Below are 25,243 nucleotides of genomic sequence, written 5' to 3'. Positions count from 1 at the left end.
TTTAGTAGAGCTGTGTGGCTCAGCTGCCTTCTTCCCCAGGCACAGCAGTGTGAATGCTGCCCCATGGAATCACACTGCAGCTTCCTGGGACAGGCACTGACTAAGGCTCACTCCTGAGTGAACATAACTGAACATAGAGCTTATTCGCTGGCCACAAGTTAATTAGTAGCTACAGCTACAGTTACAAAGCAGACAAGCTCTTCCGTGGCAGCTCTGCATCTCATGAGTGGTTTCTGCCATGTCTACAAGGGTTTAAATGTCCCATCCAACTACTCTCAGCCATTCAGCGTGGGAACTGGATCCACACTGGCCACGACTCCCTTATAGTGGGAACCAGAGTGTAAGAAAAGGGCAGTATGACCCAGCAAATCCCTGGGTCTCTGCAAGGTGGGATGCTGCTAGTTCCAACAGGATGTTGGGAAAACACTTACTCCCTTATCCAGACCTCTCCTGACTGTGGCATCATTTAATAAATTAAATCAGAGGAGTGCTTCAGTTAAAAATAACCCCCAAATTGATTATTTTTCACTTACTGACTTCCACTACTGACCCCAACCAACACAACGGAGGGGCCTGCATGGAAGCAGGGGCTTCTTAGGACTCTATTCCCTCCAACACAGCAGCCATTTCTTGGCCACAGAATCACTGTGATTCTGGCTTGCCTGTAGCAAAAGCTGCTACTTCCACTGCGTAGCTTTGGTAGCCTTCTTGTTAAAGGAGATGTTAATAATATTATGTCTGTTTTATAGCTTTTAACTTTATTTATCACCAGATTAGGCATGTTTGGTTCTAGGTATCCCAAGAGGCCACTAGTAACTGTGGGAACTAACAGATCTGAGGGCTTAGCAGCAGCCTAAAGGTATTAGCCTATTTGATCTGGGGCAGAAATAGTAACTAGTTGTGCCTAGGTAACTGCTTTCAGCAGTTCTGTATCAACACATAGCTTTTCCTGTGTGAAATTAGTACCCTTGTGCAAATATATCCTCTACATATATGTCCTCACTGCAGCACTGTGGGAAAGCCTCCAGGCTTTTTTTTCTGGGCTGCAAGGAAGCCACATCCATGAATGTACCTGCACAAGTGCAGAATGCAACTCCAACACACTTTTCTTTCTCACTAGCATTTGCACTATTTCTCACAGCCATTTTAACCTCAATTATTAACAAGCAAGTTAGTTACCCCAGTCCTAATTTCTAATGGATCTGTCTGCAGATCAAGACAAGTGACAAGGTACCAGTGACAAACTGAAATTGTGGAAGAGACAGCTTCCCCCAACAAATGTTCCAGTGTCATGCTTTGCAAGCACAAGATGGGCATCATCTCTTGGCAGTGCTGGGAGAAAGCAAATAGGAATATTCTTCATTAAAAGTGTATTCAAAGTACACGTGATGTACCCGAAAGGCAATAACTATGTTTACCCATCTGTGATACAGGAGCACTTGTATTGCCCTTAGAAAACCTCCAGAAATGCATTTAAAAGCCTCCATAAACTATGTGAAAAATCATTGCCAGATAAAAATATTTCTCATTGTACAGGTATGAGAAACATTCTCCTCTTCTGTGAGTTTGCCAGTAGACTCAGGATCTACCGATTTTACTGGGACAACAGACCTACTTAGAAGCCAAATATTTCAGCAACAAACTGATGAGCATCCTGGATCAGAAAGCAAGTTTCACATGGAAGCATAATTGCCAGATCTCATGAGAAAACAGACAACCGATCATCCCCTCAGGCCCAGGAAGACTGACTTGATCAGCAGAAAAATCTCCACCTCCCGCTCTCTGGTTTTCTTAATTCTGGTAACAGAATGCTTGTATAGCAAATACTACAGAGCCATGTGGCCTTGAATACTTAGTTTCTGTATTGATGAGACCTGTGAAGCAGAGGCATCTAACAGCCACCTGTTTATGCTTATGATTATGTAAAGTTCCATATGTTTCTCCCTCTGCAGAATATATAAACAGGTATTTTTGTGTGATGGGTGAAAGTGACTGCAGTCCCTACCTAACTACCATAATCTGCCATGGACTCTTCTCATAAACCTTGTCCTTGATATGATATACTTTTAAACAAACAAGCAAAACCCAAAACCCAAACAACATTATCTGGAACCATCCAGAACCTTATTAAAATCATTATGCATCAAATAACAAACTCAAATGTTTTCCAAAGAGATGGCAAGAAAATTTCCAGAGTAGGAGACATATGGTAAGTTTGAGATGTTAAAGTTTGGACATTTTGAGGTCAAACAAAAATATTTTTATACTTTTTCATAAATTGTAAAATGACTGAATCAAATTTGCTTAGACTTTCCCAAGAGAGCATGGGGGACTACTGGGGGGAAAGGCAGATGGAAAAAGCAAACCTGGAAAAAAGTCCAGCTGGTTCATTGAGAGCTGACACTATTGCTCCTGTAGATCTACTTTCTAAATGCAATCTGTTCTGCAGCCAAAGTGCTCTAATGTCCAATAGTTTGGGGGAAAATTACAGATAGAAACTAGAGTAACTGCACATGCATAATTACTATAGGAAAGTATAAACATTGTCACACTGCCTGCATCCTCCCCACCTAGGAGGATTTCACTAGGTGAGCTGCCTGCCTAGCCATAGTGTGATAATCAGTAAGCCCCAAACTGAATTTCCCATCATTTTCAAGAAATATTTCAGACATTGATGTAAACATTGGTAGCCAGGTTGAGCATCTGATGAAATTGTTTTCACTGGTATGGGAGAGAAAACACAGACCAAGGATCACCTATTTAGTCCCATGGGAAAGTATGTTTGGATAGAAAGTTATTTTTACTACCTTTTTACAGAACAGTATAGGCAACTGTCTTACTGTTTATAGAGTGATAAAGTGTACTGCCCTGTAGCTTTATAGGCTTCCCATCTTCAGCCATAATTAGAGTCCTGAAGGAAAGGAGTATCATTTTTATTATCTTTGTTCTTCTTTTTCACACAGAAAAATGAAAAAAAAAAAAAACAAAACCAACCAAAAACCCAACCAAAACCAAAAAAAAAACCCCACACTTTTTAGTTTAGCTTTAGTTAGGCTCATCTGGTACAGCACCAAGTAGCCTTCAACAATAAAACAGAAACAGAAAGACCTGCTGTCTCAGACTACCAGTTTCTGTTCTTCAGGGTAAAAATGCTCAGTTTCCAGCTTCTCTGGAGCTGGCTTGATGGCTATTTCTCTTTTCCCTCTCCCCCACCACCTGCTCTGCTACCTCCTGCTCCATCCTCCTCTCCCCATCCTGCCTGCAAGGCCATCTCTCCTAGCTCTCCATCCTCGCCCATCGAGATGAGCCTTTTAGCACCTCGCCCCTGTCCCTCCATGCACATGCTGCATGGCCGCAGACAGGTCTCCTGCCTCATGGCCCACAGAGGCTGAGGGATCAAAGGGGCAGTCAGACTCAGCTCCAAGTCTGTCGGCCCATGTAGGAATGAGCATCAGCGCTGCCAGGGACCTCCTAAGAACAGGGACAGCCCAGAAGTATTTTTGTAGAAGAAATATAAGAAATCATTTGTGCTGGCACACAGTTCAGGTGTTGTGCAAATTACCTGTCTCTGCTAACTTGTTAGTAGTGCAAACTGTAGTTCAAAACGCTGCTAGATAGAGCCATCGAAGTGCCTAGAGTCACAGCAGACTTCTTTCTTTTTTTCTTATGCAGTGTGTGAGCGTGGAAAGAATAGCCTAGCCCTCTGAGGCATGAAAAAGAACAAATTAGAAGGAGGGTAAAATGAAATAGCACTGATAGTGAACTTGCGGTTGCAGCGGTTTCTCTAATGCAAAGGGCAGATTAGGCCTTTATCAAGGATCTGATTTGCCAGGGCAGAAAAAAAAAGAATTCTGTAGGCTGCAAACGCGTTCAGAAAGATGAGAAAGAGTAAAGCTCATTTAAAGCCAATGAGCCCAGATCTTCACTCACAGAGATGCTTTCCCCAGAGTAACCTCAACAGAAGCATTGCTTATTTATGCCAGCATGCACAGGGTGAAAGGATACATGAGACCTTCACATGCAAATGATAACTCACAACAGAGGAAAGAGAAAATAACATCAAAGCAGAAGACTTGTTTGCAACAACACTGGCAAGAGAGCAATGTACATGCAATGTAAATGCAGTGCCAGACTCCTAGAGACCTGGGGATATTTTTACTGAAGTAAGTCAACGGCAGTGTGAGAAAGATCATCTGTGATTCAGTTCTGTGTTTAGTTCTGGAGACAAGGACAAGCCAGCAACCTTCTAATACAGTGCTTTGTTCAGAGTTTGGCATGTGCATGTAATAAAGTACAAAGGGATGAGGTCAAGAAGAAGCAGAGACTAGGACATGTTTGCTTTCTAAAACAGAATCGTTCTTCAGTTGAGAACTAAATTAGACAAATGACAAATTTACATCTTACCCAAAAAGCTCTTGAATGCATGAGTACAGACACTGAGAGAAACAAGAGAGCAGCGTTCCCTGTTGGGCTAATAAGAAGTGTCATTACTCCCCTCTTCAGCGCTGCTGTTCAGTAATACCCGTCATGTGGAGGATAATAATGATAAATTTCAGCAAAATGAACTCTGAATTTATTTTTCCAGTGAAATAACCCAGTTTTCTAGAACACTGGTTGGGAGAGTTTTTAAGTATGCATGCAAATTGCAGTGATTAGGCTGAATTTGAAAATGTGCTCAACAGGGCAGCGACATCCAAATGCCAAGTTGTAAAATTGATCACTTGAATGCAAACGAATCCAGATTCACCAGGTTCAAGCATTTGAAATTACAAGTCATTCTGCTCGAAAAACCAGGAGTCTCAGCATTAATAAATGTAGGATTACTTTTATCACTCAGTTGTGTTGGATATTTTAGGATTCAAATGTTCAAAATCAACTGCCAATAAGGATTTGGAATATGACTTTCTCTATATATGTGCATTTTAGAGGTAGAAGGAATTTTAATAATAGCAAAGAACCTGGGATTTCAAGAAAAATACCAAGTATCTTGAGAGTTCACAGTGCAACAGTACTTCTATATCTCTGGATAGCTGCAGATAATTAAAATGTCTTTGATCACTACATTTGGGCCTCACCAGTGCTTGAAAATGGAATTCCATTTAATTAATTAAAAGAATTCTTTTAATTAGTGGTCATACAAATGGTTCTGATTCACCGAATAAGGAAAACATGAGAGTAAGTTGATGTTCTGCTGGCAAAAAGAAAGTGACACGTTGGGCTGTTTCAGAGAGAAATCTGTAGCTGGGGTGTGGGAAATGAAGGCATGGCAGAGGATGCTTTCCTGTGGAATCCAGATGAAACATTGCTTTCCTACGCCCTTTTACAGTTTGTTTTGAGAAGTGTATCTTGTGTACCTCTGCAGAAAATGCACATACCAGTTTGGGGCTGGCAGAACCTAAGCCATGAACACGCTCTCACAGGCTCAGCAGCACAACAGAAGAACATTAAGGAAGTTCCTGTCAAGCCCTTGAACACTGCAAAACACCCACATTAGGAACATTTCCCCCTGCAGCATCAATTCACTCATCTCCCAGGTCCTTCCAGGAGATCACAGTGTTAACTAAATGTTCTTTTTTTTCTTCTTTCAACAGAACTGTAGTCTCACCCAGTGCATTAGCTGGGCTACTGGCCAGGGTGAGCCTTGGATGTGGCCTCAGGCTCTTGAGGGGTGCTGTGCCCCTGTGTGTGCTCTGTCCCAGCAGTTCCTACGTGGAGGAACTTCTCTCACAGACTTGCAGAGGCTCCCTCCCACATGCTATTGGCCTCCTTGTGCTGTTTTCCAGCCTGCTCATGTGCTCTCCCCGAGAAGCTCCCATGACCTCTACTGCCTGCAAGACTCCCAGCGTAGAAAATGCCCTACATATATATATATGTCTGGGTGGGTGTAGTCCTCCTCTGATGCTGGTAACCATGTCCACCCCTGTCTCCAGTCCCTGATCTTTGCATATCAAGGGAAAAGAGTTCCTTCTGCCCTGCACCAAGGTCTAAGCTTTTCCTATCTGTTTTCTATTCTAATTTGTTTCCTCCACTTCCCACACATAGATACTCACAGTCTGGCACTTCTCTCTGTGCCCTCCAATCACTGCCCTACTACACACAGTAACTCTAGAGGGACAGAGATGAGAAGAGAATTGAGACGTGGATAAATATGACATGATAAACTAGGTACCCTGGGTACAGTACTGGGCCACCTCTCCCTGACAAGGCCTGTGCTGGTTTTGGCTGGACAGAGTTAATTTGCTTCATAGTAGTTCTATGAGGCTATCTTTCAGGTAGGTAACACAGGGATGTCTTTGTTACTGCTGAGTAGTGGTGACAGAGCCAAGGCCTTTGGTGCTGCTCACCCCACCCCAACAGTAAGGAGGCTGGGGGTGCACAAGAGAATGGCAGGGGACACAGCTGGGACAGCTGACCCCAGCTGACCAAAGGGATATCCCACACCATGTGATGGCATGCTCAGCATATAAACTAAGGGGAAAGTAGTTCAGGCACTGCTCCTTGGGGACAAGCTGGGCATCAGTCAGTTGATGGTGAGCAGTTGCTTTTCATTTGCACCCCTTATATTTCTTGGGTTTTGTTTCTCTTTTTTTTGTTATTTTCCTTTGAATTACTATTTTATTTTAATTATTAAAATGTTCTTATCTCAACCCATGAGTTTTCTGACTTTTACCCTTCCAATTCTCTTCCCCACCTTATCTGGCTGGGAGGAGAGTGATGAGTGAGTGAGTAGCTGGGAGCTGTTTAGATGCCAGCTGTGATTAAACCATGACAAGGCCACATGAACAGAGGAAGAAACGTTTCAACTAACAAGCCAGTACCACCTCTGAAATTTCAAGTCCATCCTCCAAAATACAGATATTTTGGGACTAGAATAGTTGAAGTGGATTTTTAAGCAGAGAACCACATTCTTTTTCCTCTAATCCTGTTTCCAGGTATGGAGTGGCTACTTTGGCCATTGGGATGAAAACAAATAAAACCAAAGCTTATAAAGTATTCAAAAATGTTATTTATATAAAAAATATAGTAATAGTACATAAATTATAGTCTGAGCACACAGTAAGGGAGATTTCAACTGAGACAATTTTTTGCCACGTCATAAGTAACCGAAAAGGAGATTTTTGTAGTAATTGTCATACTGAGTGACCTAAAGGACAGAAAGCATTATTACCAAACATTACAACATTAATAATTTCTATCCACACTTGACAAAGAAATGTAACAGTTGACATTTAAAAATGAGTTCATTGTGTCTTGTGCCATCTGATAAAATTTATCCTTGGCAGCTGAGTTGTGGCCTCAAACAAATATCAATCAAGACAGCAAATCAATAAAATGAACAATGGGATACAATTCCTCAAAAGCTTGTATTTGTGAAATACTATACCTGGAAAATTTAGTGGTAATTCCACTTTGGCTGAAACCCGGTTGACTTCATTTTTCTCACAGATACTTGCTATCAGCTTATTAATTTTGAAGCCAATAACTTTAATGACTTCTCCTGTTGACAGGCAGCATTCATTTCCAAACATTTCATAGATGGAACCTGAAAAGAAATACAGAAGGACAGAAAAGCATTATTCAGCTTTCTCAATTTGTCAAGTGTCTTTACCTCTTTGAATGAAAGCAAAAATACTTTGTTATATTAAATAATACTTATCCCATGATAACTAAACTAACTTTTATTTTCTTCCTTAGTGGCATGGGAAAATCCATCTTGTGACTTCAGTGGTCTCCAGATCATCAATATCTGAACACTGTTCTTAGATGCATGGAAGGAGAACAAGATCTGACAACCTACATTTCTAAGTTATTAGATCAAAATGGAATGAGGTAGAGCACAGGATCACCTGGGTCATCACAAGCAGCCTGCTGAAATCAGCAGGTGGTGGAACTAGGGCAGGAAAGGTGCCTGTGCACAGCTCAGGGCATAGCATATCCCCTAGGAAACAACAGACTACAGCAGAAGGCAAAACAGCACAGACCCTAGAATGTGCCCAGGGAGAGGCCAGGAGACACCAAAGACCAAACAGCATTTGAGCTTTTTGTAGTAACAGAAATCCTGAAGAAAGTCCATGAACATTGAAAACTGGCAAATTAACAGTGATAATCCCTGCCCCATGCTGAAATGAGCCTACTGATTCTGACCTGGCAGATTTCCTGTGATGTTCAGAAGTTTGAGTGCAAGAACAAAGTAATCCAACCAAGCATTTCAGAGCTTCCTGGGAAAAACCTGAAACTGCAGTTTGCCCTGCCAAAAACATCCTCCCTTTTCCATTCTCACCATGGTCAATCTGTGCTGTTTCAGAAGTGGATGCAGTGGGGGAGAAAGAAGTAAAGCCAAGGTGAAGGCCAAGTTATGCAGAAGGAAAATTCTTCCCAGTCCCTATAGGAGATTAGTAGAAGTTTTGAGGCATGAGATCAATTAATTATATAAAAAGATAATGCAGCAAACACAAGCTGATTAATTCTTCTTTCTGTTCCACTTGTAGACAGAATTACACTTGGAACAGAACATCAGAAATTTTGTCCTAAATGCTGCTTTCTGTTCTTCAGATACTGTGCAGTTCCTCATAAAACCTTACCAAGCTCCATCCTGAAGGACGTGGAACTACCCTTTCTAGAATCCCACCTCAGAATTCATTTCCCTCATAGTGAGAAACCTGATTCTCATTTCCACTCCCAGTGCATCAGTGAGTGTATTCATTTCTTTCTTACTAACATTGCTCTGCTACTTAAAATACTGCATGTTCTCATTTCTGTTTCTCCCTTCCCCAAAGGATTTACAAGGTTAATTTTGCTCTTTTCTGGTCACCTTTTTGACAAGAATCTAGAGGCAGCAAATTCTCTTTATCTCCTCTAAGAAGACAGTTTAAAAGTTTCTTATTCTTTGGCTTTTATTGTTTGGCAGGGGGGAGGTGGTGGTGGGTTTTTTTCTTTCTTTTAACCTTGAAAAGTGGTATGACCTTAGGCAATGAGATCTATTTAAAACCTGACCTTTGGCTACACTGTGGTAGTGTCATTGCCTGTAGAACTCACTTCCTGCAGAAAGTGACTTTCTCTACTGCACAGTTCTCCTTGCAGGAAAAGAACTTTCAACATGTTTCTTCAAAATGCATTCCAGGTGTCATATCAGAAGTGCAACTATTAGCCAAGTGCTTTTTTCTCATGCTAAGTCACGATCAGTTCCAGTCACAACCATAGCCTGGGCTAACAAGCATCTCTTACGGAGTCTGGGGTGTATTTATCAATTTTGCTGCAGCACTTGAAGGTGAGAAGCAGGTGGTTACCACCTCAGCCTCACTGGGAGTCACTGGAAGGCCAACCTGAGCAAAAGTTGCTCTGGTTTTAGCCAAAACCCAAAGCCTCAGTAGAGCATCACAAAACAACAGGTTTGTGTCAGGACAGGAGGATGAATGAGTAATGATGAGCAACTGGTTAAGTACACCCTGGAAGACATGCCAGGTTTAGTTACATGGAAGACATGTGCAGGCAAACCTGTCTGTTGTTTGGGCAATGCTCTCACAATGGAGATGGACCCCAGGAAATCCCCAGCTGCTACCTTGAAGACAGGTACTGATGTATATTTTTAACCCTATATAGAAGAATTCTGGTGTGTATATATATATATATCTATATATATGTATGTATGTATGTATAAAGTCCATATGCAGATGTTTTTGGCAGGTTGGATATGACAATATTGCTGTCCCTGCCCTGGCACAGCTTCATGCCATTGCCCCTTGTCCCATCTCCTGTCACCTGGCAGAAGAGACCATCGCCCACCTCTCTACAACCTCCCTTCAGGTAGTTGTAGGTGGTGAGAAGGTCTCCCCTCAGCCTCCTCTTCTCCAGGCTGAACACCCCCAGCTCCCTCAGCCGCTTCTCACAGGATTTGCCCTCCAGCCCCTTCCCCAGCCTGGTTGCCCTTCTCTGCACTCGCTCCAGGACCTCAATGTCCTTCTGATGGTGGGGAGCCCAGAACTGCACCCAGCACTCGAGGTGTGGCCTCACCAATGCCCAGTACAGGGGCACAATCACCTCCCCAGACCTACTGGCCACACTGGTTTTGACACAAGCCAAGATGCCATTGGCCTTCTTGGCCGCCCGGGCACACTGCTGGGTCATATTCAGCCTGCAGTCACTCAACACCCCCAGGTCCTTCTCTGCCTGACAGCTCTCCAGCCAGTCTCCCCCAAGTCTGTAGTGTTGCATTGGGTTGTTATGTCAAGAATCCGACACAGGAGCAAGGGGACTGCTGTACTTAGACTCTAAACTCCCCCAGCAGGCCACTGCCTTTCTGTTGCACACCAGGATGCTGCTTAGCACAGAGGTATTCTGGATTATAGTGCCACACAAATATCAGTCACAGTCAGGTGAAAGGACATTCTAGTTCTGCATCCTGTCAACCAACCTGGTGTTAAACAGAAGGCCAAGAGAGCTGCTAAAAAAAAGTACAATCTGGTTTTCTTGTCATCAAGTTAGTGCATCGTTGCTTGCTCTCCCTGGGCAATTCAGCATCGACTAACTCAGATGTCTCCACTGGATATTGCTACAGCTCCCATCAGTGGGCTGGCTACTGCTCTAGTAAACACATGAGGAATTATCATAGCTCTCATTGCTTTAGTTGAGCTCCATAGGATATTTTATGACAGTCAGAAACGTGTTTGTGCAAAACTTATTTCATACTGGAGTGAGAGGGAGAGAAAAATTGAGCAGCTGTGAAGAGGGTAATATTCCTTTTGTGCTGAGCCACCTCACTCCTCACATCAGACACAGCAGGGATCACAAGCAACCATGATATTATTAGATCCCAGAGGACCAAGCGTGATGAGCTCTGCATTATAGGAACATAGAGAGATGAGCAAAGAATTCCAATATTCTCACCCTCAAACAAATATGTGCAAAAACCTGCTCAAGTTGGGAGCTCATGGCTTCTAGAGACTTGTTTCTTTTGGTGCAGATTTATATCCAGCTTCTCCAGGTTCCCTTATTTGAAAAAGGCCCCTAGAAACCATTTAACATACGAAAGTAACTACACTGACTTATTATGGGCTTCGGGCACATTTGCTTTCATCTTTGCTGGGCAGCCTTTACACTTGTGTCCCTTGATACACCCACACATGGGCACAGGCACTGAGCCACGCAGGTCCGGTGGCCTTGCTGGCTGGGGCTGAGTTCCAAATATCACGGTAGCTGGAGTAGAACAAACCAAGTAACAGCCTTGAGGGGAAAACTGGAGGAGTTAAAGAGGCTGAAGCTGTCAAAAAATAAATAAAAAAATTAAAATAATGGTGTGGTTGAAGATTTAACCACTACTTCAGTTTATATCCACAGCAGGGTGGTGCCATCGAGAAACAAAGAAAGGAGTCAGGGGAGGGCCCTGTGTCTGACCACAGCTGGTTCTGAAGGACTTACTGTTTTTATCAGGTTCGCTGCTCCTCAGGCACAATAGTTTGACTACAAACTGTATGGCAGAGAGTTTGAGAAGGCCTGCCCTCCATCACAAAAGGAAAAGTATAAAAGGAGATGGCAAAAAAGGGAAAACACTGATCTGTTAGTGACAGGTCCAAAGCTGAAGATCCAATCTGGCAATATCCATGAGAACAGACCAGCTCTGCCAAACGCTTCCAAATAGACGATTGGATGACACAAAAATTTAGCCTTTGACAAATCAAAATTTGCAAAAACATGAGAAATGCAGAGAACAGCCTACACAGGATAAACAGTGGCCTGGCACTGTGGGGATGGCAGAGAGTCTAAAACACTATGAGAAAAAGGGTAAAATACACAAGGAAAGAAAATGCGCACTCATGAAAGAGAGAAAGCACCTGAGGCAGACAAGCATATGGAGTTCAAGCTTGAGACTACAAAAAGCATTACATGGAGCTTCAGGCTCTGTTTGAAACATCAAGGGCCAAGATAATGCATTCAGAAAAAGGATGGATTATAAATGCCAGACTGCAAGCCCTGGAAGAGTGTGCGCAGAATAGACATACAGGGCTGTCGCAGCACCTCAACTCTCAGGGTCTTTCATCAGAACAAAACATAACATTGTTGTGGAAAACAAATGGATCTTTCATCTGAAAGCATCGGTCCTTGGGAAAAAAAAAAGAAAAAAATTTATTTTTTTTTAAATAGTAATGTTTTGAATTGGAATTTAAGGGGGAAAAAGGAAACCAGGGGAGCTGGGTGTTCTATCATCAAAGAAATAAACTGTTGCATGAGTACATAATCCTCTGACAAAGATAATGTGGTGTTGTAATACCAAGGAAAGTGCACCCTTTCTTGAATATAAAACAAAGAGGAAGAAATAAATACACGTGTTTTACCATCGTCGAGGAGGGAAAGGGTATTGAGCAGCTAGGAAGAATGTTTTAAGTCTTCTATAGAAGGTAGGAAAGTTCTTAGCAGGCTAGAAGTGGAGAGTGCCCATGTATCCTGCAACTTGTGGCCATAGAATGGTAACTTTCATCCCAGAAGAGAGGCTGGAGAAAACCACTGAGTAACAGAGGTTACTGTTACCACATTTCCCATCCAGTTAAGGAAGTCAGAGACCAGCCTTCAACAACTGATCAGTAGCAAAACTTCCATATATGAGCAGGTAGACAGACTGATAGATGTGTGTATATATGAACGTAGATAGATATCTACCTATATGGCAACTTTCATGGGCAACTTGTAGGACTTTAATTACCTCTTCCTTTATCAGATTCATTTGAAAGAGACCGAGAGGTTGAAAGATTCTGAGGGTGAGAGTTTGGGAGGAGGATGGCTAATAGACCAAGACCATGATTGCAGAAGCCTCATTTATAATGCTACGAGAATAAAAAAATCATTAAAAAATGAAACTCTGCCAGCCATCCAAGAACAGATTCATTTTTGGGGGTGCAATCGCACATACAGTATTGATTGTAATTACATATTTGTCTGCAACTAGATTGCCTTAGCCCTGATTTTAGCCCTTGCTTGGCAGTTTGCCTGGAACAGTACAATGAAGATTACATTCAGACAAGAAAAATGTTACCTGTGTGATTTGTCAGCTAGGCATTTGCAGCAAATATTTGTGCTGATAAAAGGGAGGGAGGGGAAACTGCATGGTTTTCAAAAGGGACAATAAAAACTCTTTTCCCTTTAAAAGCCATGATAATTAGTCTTAAAACATTGTGAAAATACCCGCTGTGTGACAATGTGGCCCTGAAAAACTTTACTTCATCTGTGTGATGTGGACCCACATGCCCAACATATTGAAAAATAGAATTAAAATGGACCTTTCAGTACATTTATTTGTTGTTGTACAACAGTAACTGCATTTTTGCCTCCCAAGGCACAAAGAAAGTGTAAGATGTTGAAAATGTAAATGAAGTAACCTTAAGGACTGAATCTTTTTGACTTGGGAAAGATGTATGCAACATGATGCAAAAAACCATTTTAGCAGAACCCAGAATAAAGCAGCTTATTTATAGTGATCAAACAATGCCCCTAGAAGTCTGTAATTAAAGAGCTTGTTGCCTTTGAAACCACCTTTTCTGGATTGTTACTTTGTTCAATAAAAAACACATTTATATCCTTTCATAAGCTCATCTCTAGTTTGACAATCCGTATTAGCAACTGCTGTGATCACATCAAAGCAACCAGAACAATTGGTTCCCTAGCTTTTCCCTCCATCTTTCCTAAAATGCTAAGCAGCCAAACCACCATGGTCCCTAACACGAGCCTTTCATTTGATTCATTTCTTATTATAGGTACAAGAGGAGTCGTTCTGTGTTACAAGCAACAGTATGAAATATAAAGAGAGTGAATGCCTGAGATGGAGAACGTCATTCTTCAGGTCAGGCTGTCCTGGTTTCAGCAGGGACACAGTTAATTTTCTTTCTGGCAGCTGACATAGTGCTGGGGTTTGGATTTAGGAGGAGAATTGTGTTGATCACACCCTGATGGTTTCAGTTGTTGCCAAGCAGTCAAGGACTTTGCAGCTTCTCATGCTGCCCTGCTAACAAGAAGGCAGGGGGTGCCCAAGAAGCTGGAAGGGGACATAGCCAGGACAGCTGACCTAGGCTGCCAAGAGAGATATTCCATACCATATGACATCATGTTCTGTCTTTAACTGGGTGGTGGGCTGAGAGACTGGGCACTTGAGGGTCTTGCACAGCACTGACTGTGGGTGGTGAGACGTTATGCTGTTTGTACTTCTTATGATTGTTGTTGTTATTACTATTATCTTCTTTTTTTGCTTCATTAAACTTTTTTTTATCTCAACCCATGGGTTTTCTCACTTTTACTCTTCTGATTCTCTCCCCCATCCTGTCGGGAGGGAGTGAGCAAGAGGCTGCGTGGGGCTTCGCTGCCAGCTGGGGCTAAACCACAACACAGGCCATATGACAATACTTCTAAGAGAAATGCTTTATAATACAAGGTAGAAGAGAAAATATCTCAGTCATATTTCCCCTTTTCTTCCCCAGCAGCTTAAAGGCCCATTTGGTGACTGTGCTCAGGGTGAACGCTTCACTGATCCTGATAGGAAATACGGCTCAAAGTCAGGTCCATGACTGAACAGCAGTAACACAGCCCTTCTGTGTAACTCCCCTTCGTGGCACACTCCTGGGCAGTTCAGTAAGGAGGACTAAGGAAAGCAATGCAAACAGGACAAAAGGCTTGACTAAGGTGGCAGAGGACCATTCAGCAGAGCTGGAGCTCAAGCCCAAGCTGGCTGACTCCCAGTCTGTCCGTCTGTCTGCTACAGGGTGCTGCTAAGCACTTCCAAATATCCCACATCCTTTTTTTTTTCCCCCTCCTTTATTTTCTTTTTTAATTTTTTTTAACAAAGACCAAGCTTTTCTCCTAACAAACCCAAATGGCTTTGCAAGCCAAACATCAGGCATTGACTCCCTACCCCCATGAATTTGAATCCTCGAAGGAAAAAAACGATCCCTTTCATCTCTCAGCAGCACCCACTGAATTCATTGCAGCTGGCAGGCTGAGGGGACTTTGAAAGAAGATCCAAAGGAGCAGGAACCTGGCTGCTTTGCAGGGAGATGAAAGATTTCCTGACATGTCCTGAAAGAGTAGAACTTTGTCCCAGCGTCCTTTTCCCAGTGATCCTTTCTCCACTATTATGTTGTCATCAGTTGCCCATATGGGTGCTGTCTTCCCAGATCAGAGGTGACTCTGTTTCAGGGTTTGGTGAAGTAATTCTGCTTTCACATACAGGCACGACCCCCTGGTGTGGCTGTTCAGCCAGAATTACAACAGCCTGCTTTCTCCTGTGATACAGCTCAGCTGAAATCATGGGTTTATTAAGGCTGCTGCAGGCTCCCAAAGTAATGTGAAGGGCATAATGTATCTATAATTACTGTCAATAAAAAAGATATCATTCTTTATGGGCGTTATTTGGGGGTTAGCCAATTGTTGAGAGTTTATGCTCTTTGGCAAGAAGAGAGATCAATTTTAAAGTTGCAGGGAGGAGAGCTTTGCTTAATAACTTTAATGATATTATACTCTGATTAAGCAGTAGCAAAAAGCAACCCATTGATGCTAAGAAGTTCGGTGTCTTTTTTTTTCCTCAGTCAAATACCTTCTGAGTACCAAAGCTGCTAATTGGCACTCTGGATTTTTGCCTCTAAACTCAAATAAGCATCTTGTGGAGAAGAGACAGAGAAGATGAAAATCACGTGCACAGTGGCAGGCAAAGAAGGAAGCATGCCCCAGCTTCTCCCTCCAACCCCAGGCTGTCAGAGTGGCTGCAGATAGTGTGAAGCAGCTGTATGGGTTTCATCTACCCCTTCCTTCCTAGCCCAGGAGATGCACCCACTGAGGGTGGGTGAGCCCAGCTCCCCTGTGCCCACACAGTGCTCCAGAGGCCCAGGGCTAGCAGTGGTCATGAAAGTGGTGTGAGTTTGTGTAGAAGATCTTCCACTAAGTGACAGAGCAACTTCCTGGGCTTTGTAAGAGCTCTTTTTAGTTTAACATGATCTAAGCAACAAAACCCTGCAGGTTTGGTCAGTCTGGGACACAAAATCCTCCAAGGAGTCCAGCTGCTGGATTGCCAAGGAGGTAAGCTCCCTTCTAAAGGCTCTGTGCATAGAAGGCATCTACCTAACTCGATAGACCAAGAGGACTCCGGATCACACCTGGCTGGGCTGCAGAGGGTCTGATTTTAGCCAGTACAAAACCATCAAAAAAACAAAAGCTGTAAGATTTATCTTTTGCCATAAAAAGTCAAACTTGAAATGTCAAGTGCTTTAAGCCATTTCAATCATAATGGAATTTTTTAAAAAAATGACTTCTGCAGTTTCTGATTTATTCCTTTCCTGATAGGTTTATGGCCCTTTTCCTTTTAAATACTTTCTTCTGATTCTCATCTATCCAGAGGGCTTGAGGCTCTGCATGTGGCAGCAGAATTCTGTGTGTGTAGCACCTACTATAATGGAAAGAGCAAGTGAAACCAGGGTTCCAAATGCAGCATCTTTGACCTTTTGTTTGGGTTTGCACAGGAGCTGGAATTACTGCAGCAGTGAAGAGCTGCTTTTGAACAGCATTAGTCACAGTTCTACTGCTTCATGTTTTATGTTGGTTTATTCATTTTCTTTGTAGCACGAATTACTTTGACTTAAGGTATGTTTATTGCACTGTATGTTTAACAGCTAAACCCATCCTTTGTTGGGCCAGGTTTAAGAAGGTTGGTGAAATTAATTTGCAGGATCAGGTCAGAGTTCTAAGGGCTTCAGAGGTAAAGCCCAGAACTGAGATGATGCTGCCCCTTGTGCCATTACTACCTGTCCAATGGAGCTAACCAGAAACTGTGAGCCTGGACAGATGGCATGTTTCCTCATGCACACATCACCAGATACTGGAAGAAAAAATACTCCACAAAAGCCCTGCAACTCAACAGTGGAGGATGGTCATGGGCTTGCGCATCCTGAGAAGTTTATCCCAGGATCTTTCTTCCCCTCTTACTTGCTACAGTTGTTCAGTTATCTTCTCAGAGCCTCAGTTTGTGAAAAGTGTCTCAGTGTTTTTATAGGACTGAAGGTTCAGGTGTACAGAAATGGAGGGCTTCCTGCTGCAGGCCCAGGAGGCCCAAGCGCAAGAACAGATGTGGAGCCCCCTCCACTGCAGGAAACCAGCACATCCAGGGCAGCTTCAGCAAGCCAAGGCAGGGCCTTGACCCCTGCACACAGACCCCCAAATTAAGTGGGTATCCTGTCCACCTCCTCCTATGCCATCCACAAGGCAGCACAGAGCTGAATGTCACGTCAAGAAGATCCCTGCAAGGAGATCTTTGAAGCAGCTTTGCCCTCAGTGCCAGCTACCCAGGGTCGGATTTTTCTCACTATATCTGGATGAGTCACCCCATTTTGGCCAGCAGCATGAATTAAATGAGCAATATCTGACCCATAAAAGTCAGGTTTTGTTCTCATATTGCATTCACTGAAGGGCACTTTCCTTCTCCTTCAGACTCAAACATGTTTTTGAAGCAGCCTGAACAAGCGCAGGAGAGTTTCAGTGGTACATATCAATAGAGAAAATTTACTAACATGCTGAGCACTGACCACAAAAGAGAAGTCAAATTATCTGTTACTCCAGTTGTATCTAGGAGTCTTGCTCCAAACTGGTCAATCAAGAGTAAGAGAAACAACTAAGTTCAAAGGGGGAAAAAAACCTCTTTCGTTTTTATGGGCAGATTTGGCTTCTATCTCTGAAAAAAAAAATGATATAAATCATGAAGTGCAAACACTGTACCATCTATTTCCACCAGTTCATGTGCAGTTCTGTCTTTGGCATGCACCCAAATGGGACTCCACCCAGTAAAAGCACAGGTCATTTTTATTGATCTTCCACCTCTAAGAAATACAGCCTTAATTATTATCTTCATCAAAGCTCTTCAGAGCTGCCCATGCTTCAGCCTCCTTTTAAATTTTCTTGTTGCTTCTTACAAGGAAAAAGTGCCTTTATCAATCCTGAAGAGGCAGCTTGCTTGTTTTATTCATGTGCATTGCAGACCACACATCCCAGCTCTCATCGACTTGTTGCCTTTTCACACTGATAAGGGAGAAGGATTTGTTCCCCCCTCTAGGTTGGCCTAAAAACAATAATAATCAAAAAGAAATCATTCCATCCTACATGATTGTTTTCTAACTATTACTGTTGAGAGCAATTTCTTTTCTAAAAGGTGTCTTGGGACGGCTGAGAGTTGATACACAAGGGTTCCTCTTCTATTCAGTTTGCCTATCAGCACTTAAGGGGTTAACAGTGCTTTTCGTAAGTGACTCCAGCGCTCTGCTGCTGGCTGGAAGAACCCATTGCTCCCCTGAAAGGCTCACAGAAGCACATGCTGGAAAGATGCTGTTTCCCAGTAACAGAAGCAGAAAGGGTGAAATTGAAACTGCAGAGATGGCAGGAAGGCATGGATGTGTGGCCAGCAAAGGAGAGCCAGGAGAAACCATGAGCTTAAGCACGTGTATGTTCTTCATGGTTCACCAAAGAGAGTTTTGCAGTGGAGCCATTCACATTCCCCGAAGGAGGAGGACATCACAACTGATTTTGTTTGTCATGTCCCCCTTCCCCAGCCCCAGGAGCTGTCAGAGAGCACCAAGCAGCTGCCCAGAGATGCCATCCCAACCTGGATCAATGCTGGACATCTTTGACTCCCTTAGGTTTGGAAAAGGATGTTAACCAGGGATGCACATGCTACTCCAGTGTTGTCTCTTCCTACTGTTTTCTCCCTGTGCAGAGGGAGCTAACACTCCAGATCCCTGGGAGAGGGAGCAGAGGGTAGGGCACCACATTTACAGCATGAAATGGTGGATGAGAAACTTAACATGAGCCAGCAGTGGCTCCTGCAGCTCACAAGGCCAATGGTATCCTGGGCTCCATCAGCAGAGGGGTGGCAGCAGGGACAGGGAGGGGATTGTCCCTCTCTGCTCTGCCCTCGTGAGGCCCCGGCTGGAGTCCTGTGTCCAGAGCTGGGGCCCCCAATACAAGAAGGATGTGGGACTGTTGGAGAGGGGTCAGAGGAGCCACAAGGATGATCAGAGGGCTGGAGCACCTCCCCTATGAGGAGAGGCTGAGGGAGCTGGGCTGGGTCAGCCTGGAGAAGAGAAGGCATTGCAGCCTTCCCATCCCTGGAGGGAGCTTATAAGCAGGAGGGGATTCGACTTTTTAAAAGGATAGACAATGGCAGGACAAGGGGGAATGGACTAAAGCTAAAGGAGGGAAGGCTTAGATTAGATATTAGGGGGAAGTTTTTTCCAGAGAGAGTGGTGAGGTGCTGGAACAGGCTGCCCAGAGAGGGGGTGGATGCCCCATCCCTGGAGGTGTTCAAGGCCAGGTTGGATGGGGCCCTGGGCAGCCTTGTGTAGCTCCAGGCCTGGAGGTTGGTGTCCCTGCCTGTGGCAGGGGGCTTGGAGCTCTGTGATCCTTGGGGTCCCTTCCAACCCTGCCATTCTATGATTCTATGATTCTATGACACTCCACTGCACTCCCAGCCTGCAGAGGCAGAGGCTGCTGCCTCACAGATCCCTTCTCCCCAGAGAAGAGCACACAGCATAAACCCTCCCGATGGGTTTCACCAGTCTGTCATAAAGACAAGATCTCCTGTCACTACAGTTCACACAACTCACATGCTGCTTTTCAACAGCTGAGCTGCAGGGATGAGCTCCCAACTCTCCCTGTAGCCTGGCGAGTCCCAGTCCTTGGGGTCCTAATCCCATCAGTTGTGTGTGTGCATTTAGCTTTAGGGGAATAAAGGGAAGGCCAAATGGGATTGCTATTTAGGCAAAGCAAAACTGGGAAGGCCACAGTTGGGGAACAGGGCTAGTGGCAATTAACACCAACAGAAGAGGTGCCTTGATGAGTACTACATCTTTCACAATTAAAGCTTGATACTTTTTACTGTCCTGCCACTGGTTAAATTAAGCCTGCAGAATATTAAATTCAATTACCCATAAAATAATTGCATCAGTATTAAAACAGACATAATTTTTGCACCATAATGATGAAAGCTTGTACTTGCATGCTATCTGTAAAGATCAGCGGTCATACAGCACTTAGCTCACCAAGCATCAATATTTACTAAGATGTTCAAAGAAAGATATTCAGTCAATCATATCAGTTTCCAATGGAGTTTCAGTAGTTTAATTTTTTAATAACATATTTTAATGAGCTATTAAATTGTCGTGTGCTTCAGTCTGCACTGTAGTGCCTTTCTAATCAGTACTGATTACCAAGATATTTGTATCTGGCAAGTTTGCTCTCATTTTATAACCAGGCTCCCTATTCCCTTTAGAGATTCAACAGACCAGTTTCTGTAACAATGGTATTATGACTGCAGAGTCCAAAATAGCTGCCCCAGAAGGCACCCCTGGGGTTTGCAGAACCACCCTCTCCTTTCACCTGTGTTTTCTGTTTTCAAAACCAGGGATAACAATAATTTCCCTACTTCTGCACCTTCCTTCCCATGTGATGAATGCAAAGTACTTTAGAAGAACTCAGGGATATTAGGAAAATCCCATGTTCCCACCTCTGCATAGTGTCGGACTAACACAGGCAGTGGCTGCAGGTTGGGGCTCTGACTCTGCAGCTATGTGCTGCTGGAGGGAAAGGGCAGCAGGCGCCTGGGAATATGAACAAGCTCCTCCAACTTTGGCTGTCCTGCCTGAGGGAAACTGGGTAAGGCTTCAACCAACCCCAAAGTCCAGGTGTAGCATGAAAAACACTGATACCATCCCAGGGAAACCCTTCGTTCTGCTTCAAGACAGGAACAGAGAGGTGAGAAAGAACAGAGCTTCCTCAGAAAGCTGCCCAGGTTGCAGTACTGACCACCAGCAGCAAAAGTTCCACTGTCTGCAGCTTCTCTGGCTGAAAGTATTCTGAATGGGAACAGGGTCTACAAAGTCCTGTCCAGTTTCAGTTTGGGGAGCTGCAATAAAATATGTCACAGTTCCACTAATAACAGCAGTAACATAATTTTTATAGGCCAGCAGGGAGAACATGGGTAGAATGGATGCACCCAGCACACGCTTTCGACTGATGCAGCAGGCATGCTTGGGGCTGAGAACAGACACCTAGACTGCACTTGGTGTAACGAGGGTATGAAGGCAGAATGGGATCTTTTAGAGCTTTTACCTTGCCCAAGGCAAGCAAACTCCCACTCTTTCCCTGGAGATTGACTTTGCAGCTTCTAATAAAAACACCTCACCACATGGAAACAGATATATCCGTCCTTACAAAGACTGAGAGCCTTTTGCTTTCCTTACGCTTCCAGGGGTACTGAGAATCTGTCAAGAGCAGGAAGGTTAATATGCAAGTCCCATATTTGTAAACTCATTCAGACCTAAGTGCAGTGTGTGCAAAATATTGCTTCCAGGTAGAGTAAATGAAAAGTTTCATCCTTACAGCACACGGTCCACCACAAAAGGTGAGCAAATGAATTACACTCCACTGTCAATAGAATTTGTTAGAGCTTTCTTTGGTTGGCTGCTACAACTTTGATGTGACAGGCCTAATGGATTTAGTAGCCCATTATTTACTGCATTAGCCATTCCATGAGGTTAAGATGACAGTAGCAAACCTTGCACTTTTTTCTGGGGATGCAGAGAAGTGACTATGCACAGCATGCACATATGAACAAATGAGATTTAAAATTCCTACATCAGAAAATTAAACATCCTTTGTGATTGACCAGTTTAAAATAATCCCATGTAACACTTTAAAAATAAGTCTTCTCCCTTCCTATCTGCATGTTGTGCTGAGAATGGCTAAAGATTCCTGTGAAATCCAATTCCATAGAACCAGTAACCCAGGTAGGACTCAGCTGATGGAGTTGACTTTGTAGCTGGTTGAGAGCTATGACAATTAGCCCATGAACATGCTGATTTGGTCTCTGCAACCACAGCAATAAACCCATGTTCTCTGTCAATAGGCCTGCCATCACCCACAGCATGATTGCTGGTGTACTGCATGCGGTAAGAGAAATCAGAAGGGGTGGGGGCAGGGGATCTGCCTGAGGAGGGACTAAAGAACTGTTGCCCTAATGGAAATCTGAAGTGCACAAAGTGGTCTGCCCTCCTGTTCAGCAATGCAACAGGAGTTACTTTGGGTAACTCTGAAGCACTACTCTTCCCTTCCGAAAATGCAGCAGAACTCATCGTGCAATCACAGAACAGTGTGTGCACCCCTGCTGCTGGGTATGAAGGGGACCAAAATGGTCAGGAGACATCCAGCACAGAGAGAGAGCCCAGGGATGGAGGAAAGGAAAGGAAACTCTGGCCTGAGGAGCTCCTTCATAGCCCTAGATTGTGCAAACCTCTCTGGCACAGGGTGTCTTGAGCATCTCAAGCTTCCTCTGAAGAAAGGAAGAAGAGAGAGAGGAACCAACACAAGCCTACTAGTGGACATCAGTGTTTCCAGGTATTCATGGGTATTATGGGGATGTACCAACTGTGAGGGGAAGGAGCCAAGAAGCATGTCTGAACCCACCTTGCTCTTTGAATAAGCAAGAAACTCTTGCATGTATGTTAGAGCTACATCTAGTCTGCTGGTGGAAACACATATGAGTACAGCTGAGAGGAAGCCACAGGGAGCAGAGGACAGGAAGAGGTGGTGCTGCTGAAGACAAGAATCATCAGAGCAGTGCAAGGGCTCTTGCTTTTAGTGCAAACATTCCTGGGTCTCTAGAGCACATACCACCTCCACCCAAGGCTCTTTTGTTACAGACAGTCATCCCCTACTAGACTTTTTCTCTCACATGTGAGGACATTGCTGCAGAATGGTCTGTGGTTTAAGTGTCCACTGGGGTTTTTTGTCCTCATGTGGAAGGGATTACACTGTAAGTAGAAGAACAAGCTGAAAAACCCTGGCTCCACAGATGTGCAGGTATGAGTTTTATCACCTGCTAGCAGAAGGATGAAGACTGTAGGGGGCTCAGAAACCTCCTGGCAGCTAGGCTACCATCATTTTATCAGAGTATTTTGTATATACATATGTATTTCACAGTATTTTGTGTACACATACACATACATATATACATATACACGTACACATATGCAACTTGTATTTATGTTACCTCTGCTGCCTAGGTGTGTGGAAAGACATAAATATGGTGGCTACTCCAACTTAAGAAGGTGATCTTCCCATTTTCTGTTTTGATTCCACTTGTCATCACTTAGTAGCCTCCTTACCAAGAAGTTATTCAGTTCAAGGTCTTGAGCCATTTTAAAGTATAAAACTGGAACAGACCATATTTCAAAGGTCGGAAAAATAATATTTTCAAAAGTTTCTGGCAGTTTTGGAGCAGTTTGTTTGAATGCCTTCTTGACTGTCAGTGCTATTCATACATCCTGGGCAGCTTTTGGAGCAGCTAGAATGGACAATCAGGAGAACATGGACAGTACACTACCATCACAGCTTAAGTATGCCCTTTCTCATTTTCCTACCACCCCAAGAGGCTTTTCTCATGAAGGGAAGAATGTCCAGCCAGAGCTCTGCAATCAGAGCTCAGATTTTCCACGGCCACAGCGAACACAGACACGACCTCCTACCAGGGAGCAGCATGGGGATTTTTAGATATTATGGATCCTTGAAGAAGCAGGTATTTGGCTGACACCAAAGCCAGCTTTAGCTGATATCAGAAAGACCCCTCTGTTTTATCTAATGTGACCCCAAGTTTTCCCTTGCAGTGGCAGGAAGGTCACTTTCTTTTTTTTGTAGACTGCTACATGTGCTTGACACAGTGGATTCAGTGTCATTAAACAACATCCACACCCTGACCAAGTGCAGAATTTTTCTCTCCCATGCAATCATCTTTATTATCCTTCCTCTGTGTTTTGGGTGCAAGCAGAGCCAAGCAATAAAAACACTGTTAGAAGATCTGCTGCAGGAAAATCCAGAAAAATATCTCCCCTGCGATGTTCCTGCTGTCTCATCCTCATCCCTTTGCATTGTCGCACACCTGAAGTACCCCCAAAAGCAGGGCAGAACTTCAAGAAAACCTTATGGTCCCTCATGGTCATTTTCCAGATACTCTCATTCTTAATTTCTGAGAGAGTCAGAGCACTGTTCAGTACCAATCCCAGAAGAGCAGACCTAGGTTTGATCAATTAACCCCTGGGAGGTACTTTGTGATTGCTGGATTGAGTTCTATGAGAGTGCAAAGCAAATTCATGACTCATTCCAGTACTTCTCCCAAGGTTACGAGGAGGACTAACTGCCTGTGAGAAGACCAGATACAGACCATGCCAAAGACATTTCCAAAGCCATTGATCACGATTTCCCTTCTTCAAAGGGAAAATTGCAGCTCACGATTGACAACTGGGTTAGCATCCTCCCTCTGCCTCCCTCACATCCCGATCTCAAGAGGAAACTGATGGCAAAAATGGACTTGCAAAACCCTGCCAGAAGCCACGCAATGCTCACCTTGGAAATAGATGCCTGACTGGATTTGGAGGACCCTGGGAAGGGCTCTGGGGTCCAGAGAATGAATGAACTTCTCCAGGGTAGATGCCATGATCCGCAGCACGGCAGCATGTGGGTTTGGCACGTAAAGACCGGTGAAGGGTTTTCGAGGCAGCAACACTTGCAGCCTGGTGTATGCTGCGCCTGGGAGAGCCGTGGGGCTCCAGGGCTGAGGGGAGGAGCAGCACGGTGAGGTACTTCTGCTTCCTCCCCTTCATAGCCGTAGCCGCTTCCTCCCACAACTGCAGCTGGAGCGAGGTGAGGCAGGCGATGCTGAGCCGGCCACCCTGCCACCAGGATTGGGTACCCCTACCCACCAAGGGTCTGCACCAGGCTGGGAGAAGTGCAAGGGGGGGCAGGGGGATCTGCCACAAAACTCCATCTCATCCATGATGGCCACTGACTCTGTGAAAAGAAGATACTGCATATCAGCCCTACCTCAAGTGGGGGAAAAGTCATATCTGGGTGGGTTTTTGCTGGGTTTTGTTGGTTGCTGTTGTTTTTTTTCTTGGAGCACTGCAATGTAGTTTGGTGTGTGTTCTCTTCAAAACCACAAGCAGCATTTGAAGAAAAGAAGTGAAACCATTTTGTTCTCAGGCTTTTTGCTATCTTCAGGGTTGTATCTGGATTTCAGAAACACAAATAGAATACAAGTTACTGCATCCTGTCAGTGGACATTAAAACGCAATATTACACAAAATGGACAACTTTTTAATGTCACCTCTGGCTTGTGGGGATTTGAGTTTGAGATTATGCAACTGGAAATTAATTTTAAGAGGCTACTGCCCAGCAG

At 43.9% G+C, this 25,243-nt stretch overlaps 1 protein-coding gene across 1 annotated transcript in view; it reads right to left on the bottom strand.

The window, feature by feature from the left end:
- Positions 1 to 24,502, bottom strand: part of THEMIS (thymocyte selection associated) — a gene marked incomplete at both ends in the record, with an annotated part of 78,985 nt that extends 54,483 nt beyond the window's left edge. The window contains 2 exons of the mRNA XM_084261700.1: positions 7,385 to 7,543; positions 24,412 to 24,502. Of these exons, the coding sequence (XP_084117826.1) occupies positions 7,385 to 7,543; positions 24,412 to 24,502 (250 nt within the window). The remainder of the gene's footprint in view (positions 1 to 7,384; positions 7,544 to 24,411) is intronic.
- Between the last annotated feature and the right edge of the window lie 741 nt (positions 24,503 to 25,243).

Source organism: Gallinula chloropus (assembly GCF_964237585.1).
Source record: "Gallinula chloropus genome assembly, chromosome: 3".
NCBI classification, from domain to species: domain Eukaryota; kingdom Metazoa; phylum Chordata; class Aves; order Gruiformes; family Rallidae; genus Gallinula; species Gallinula chloropus.
This window is presented reverse-complemented; position numbering and strand designations above follow the sequence as displayed.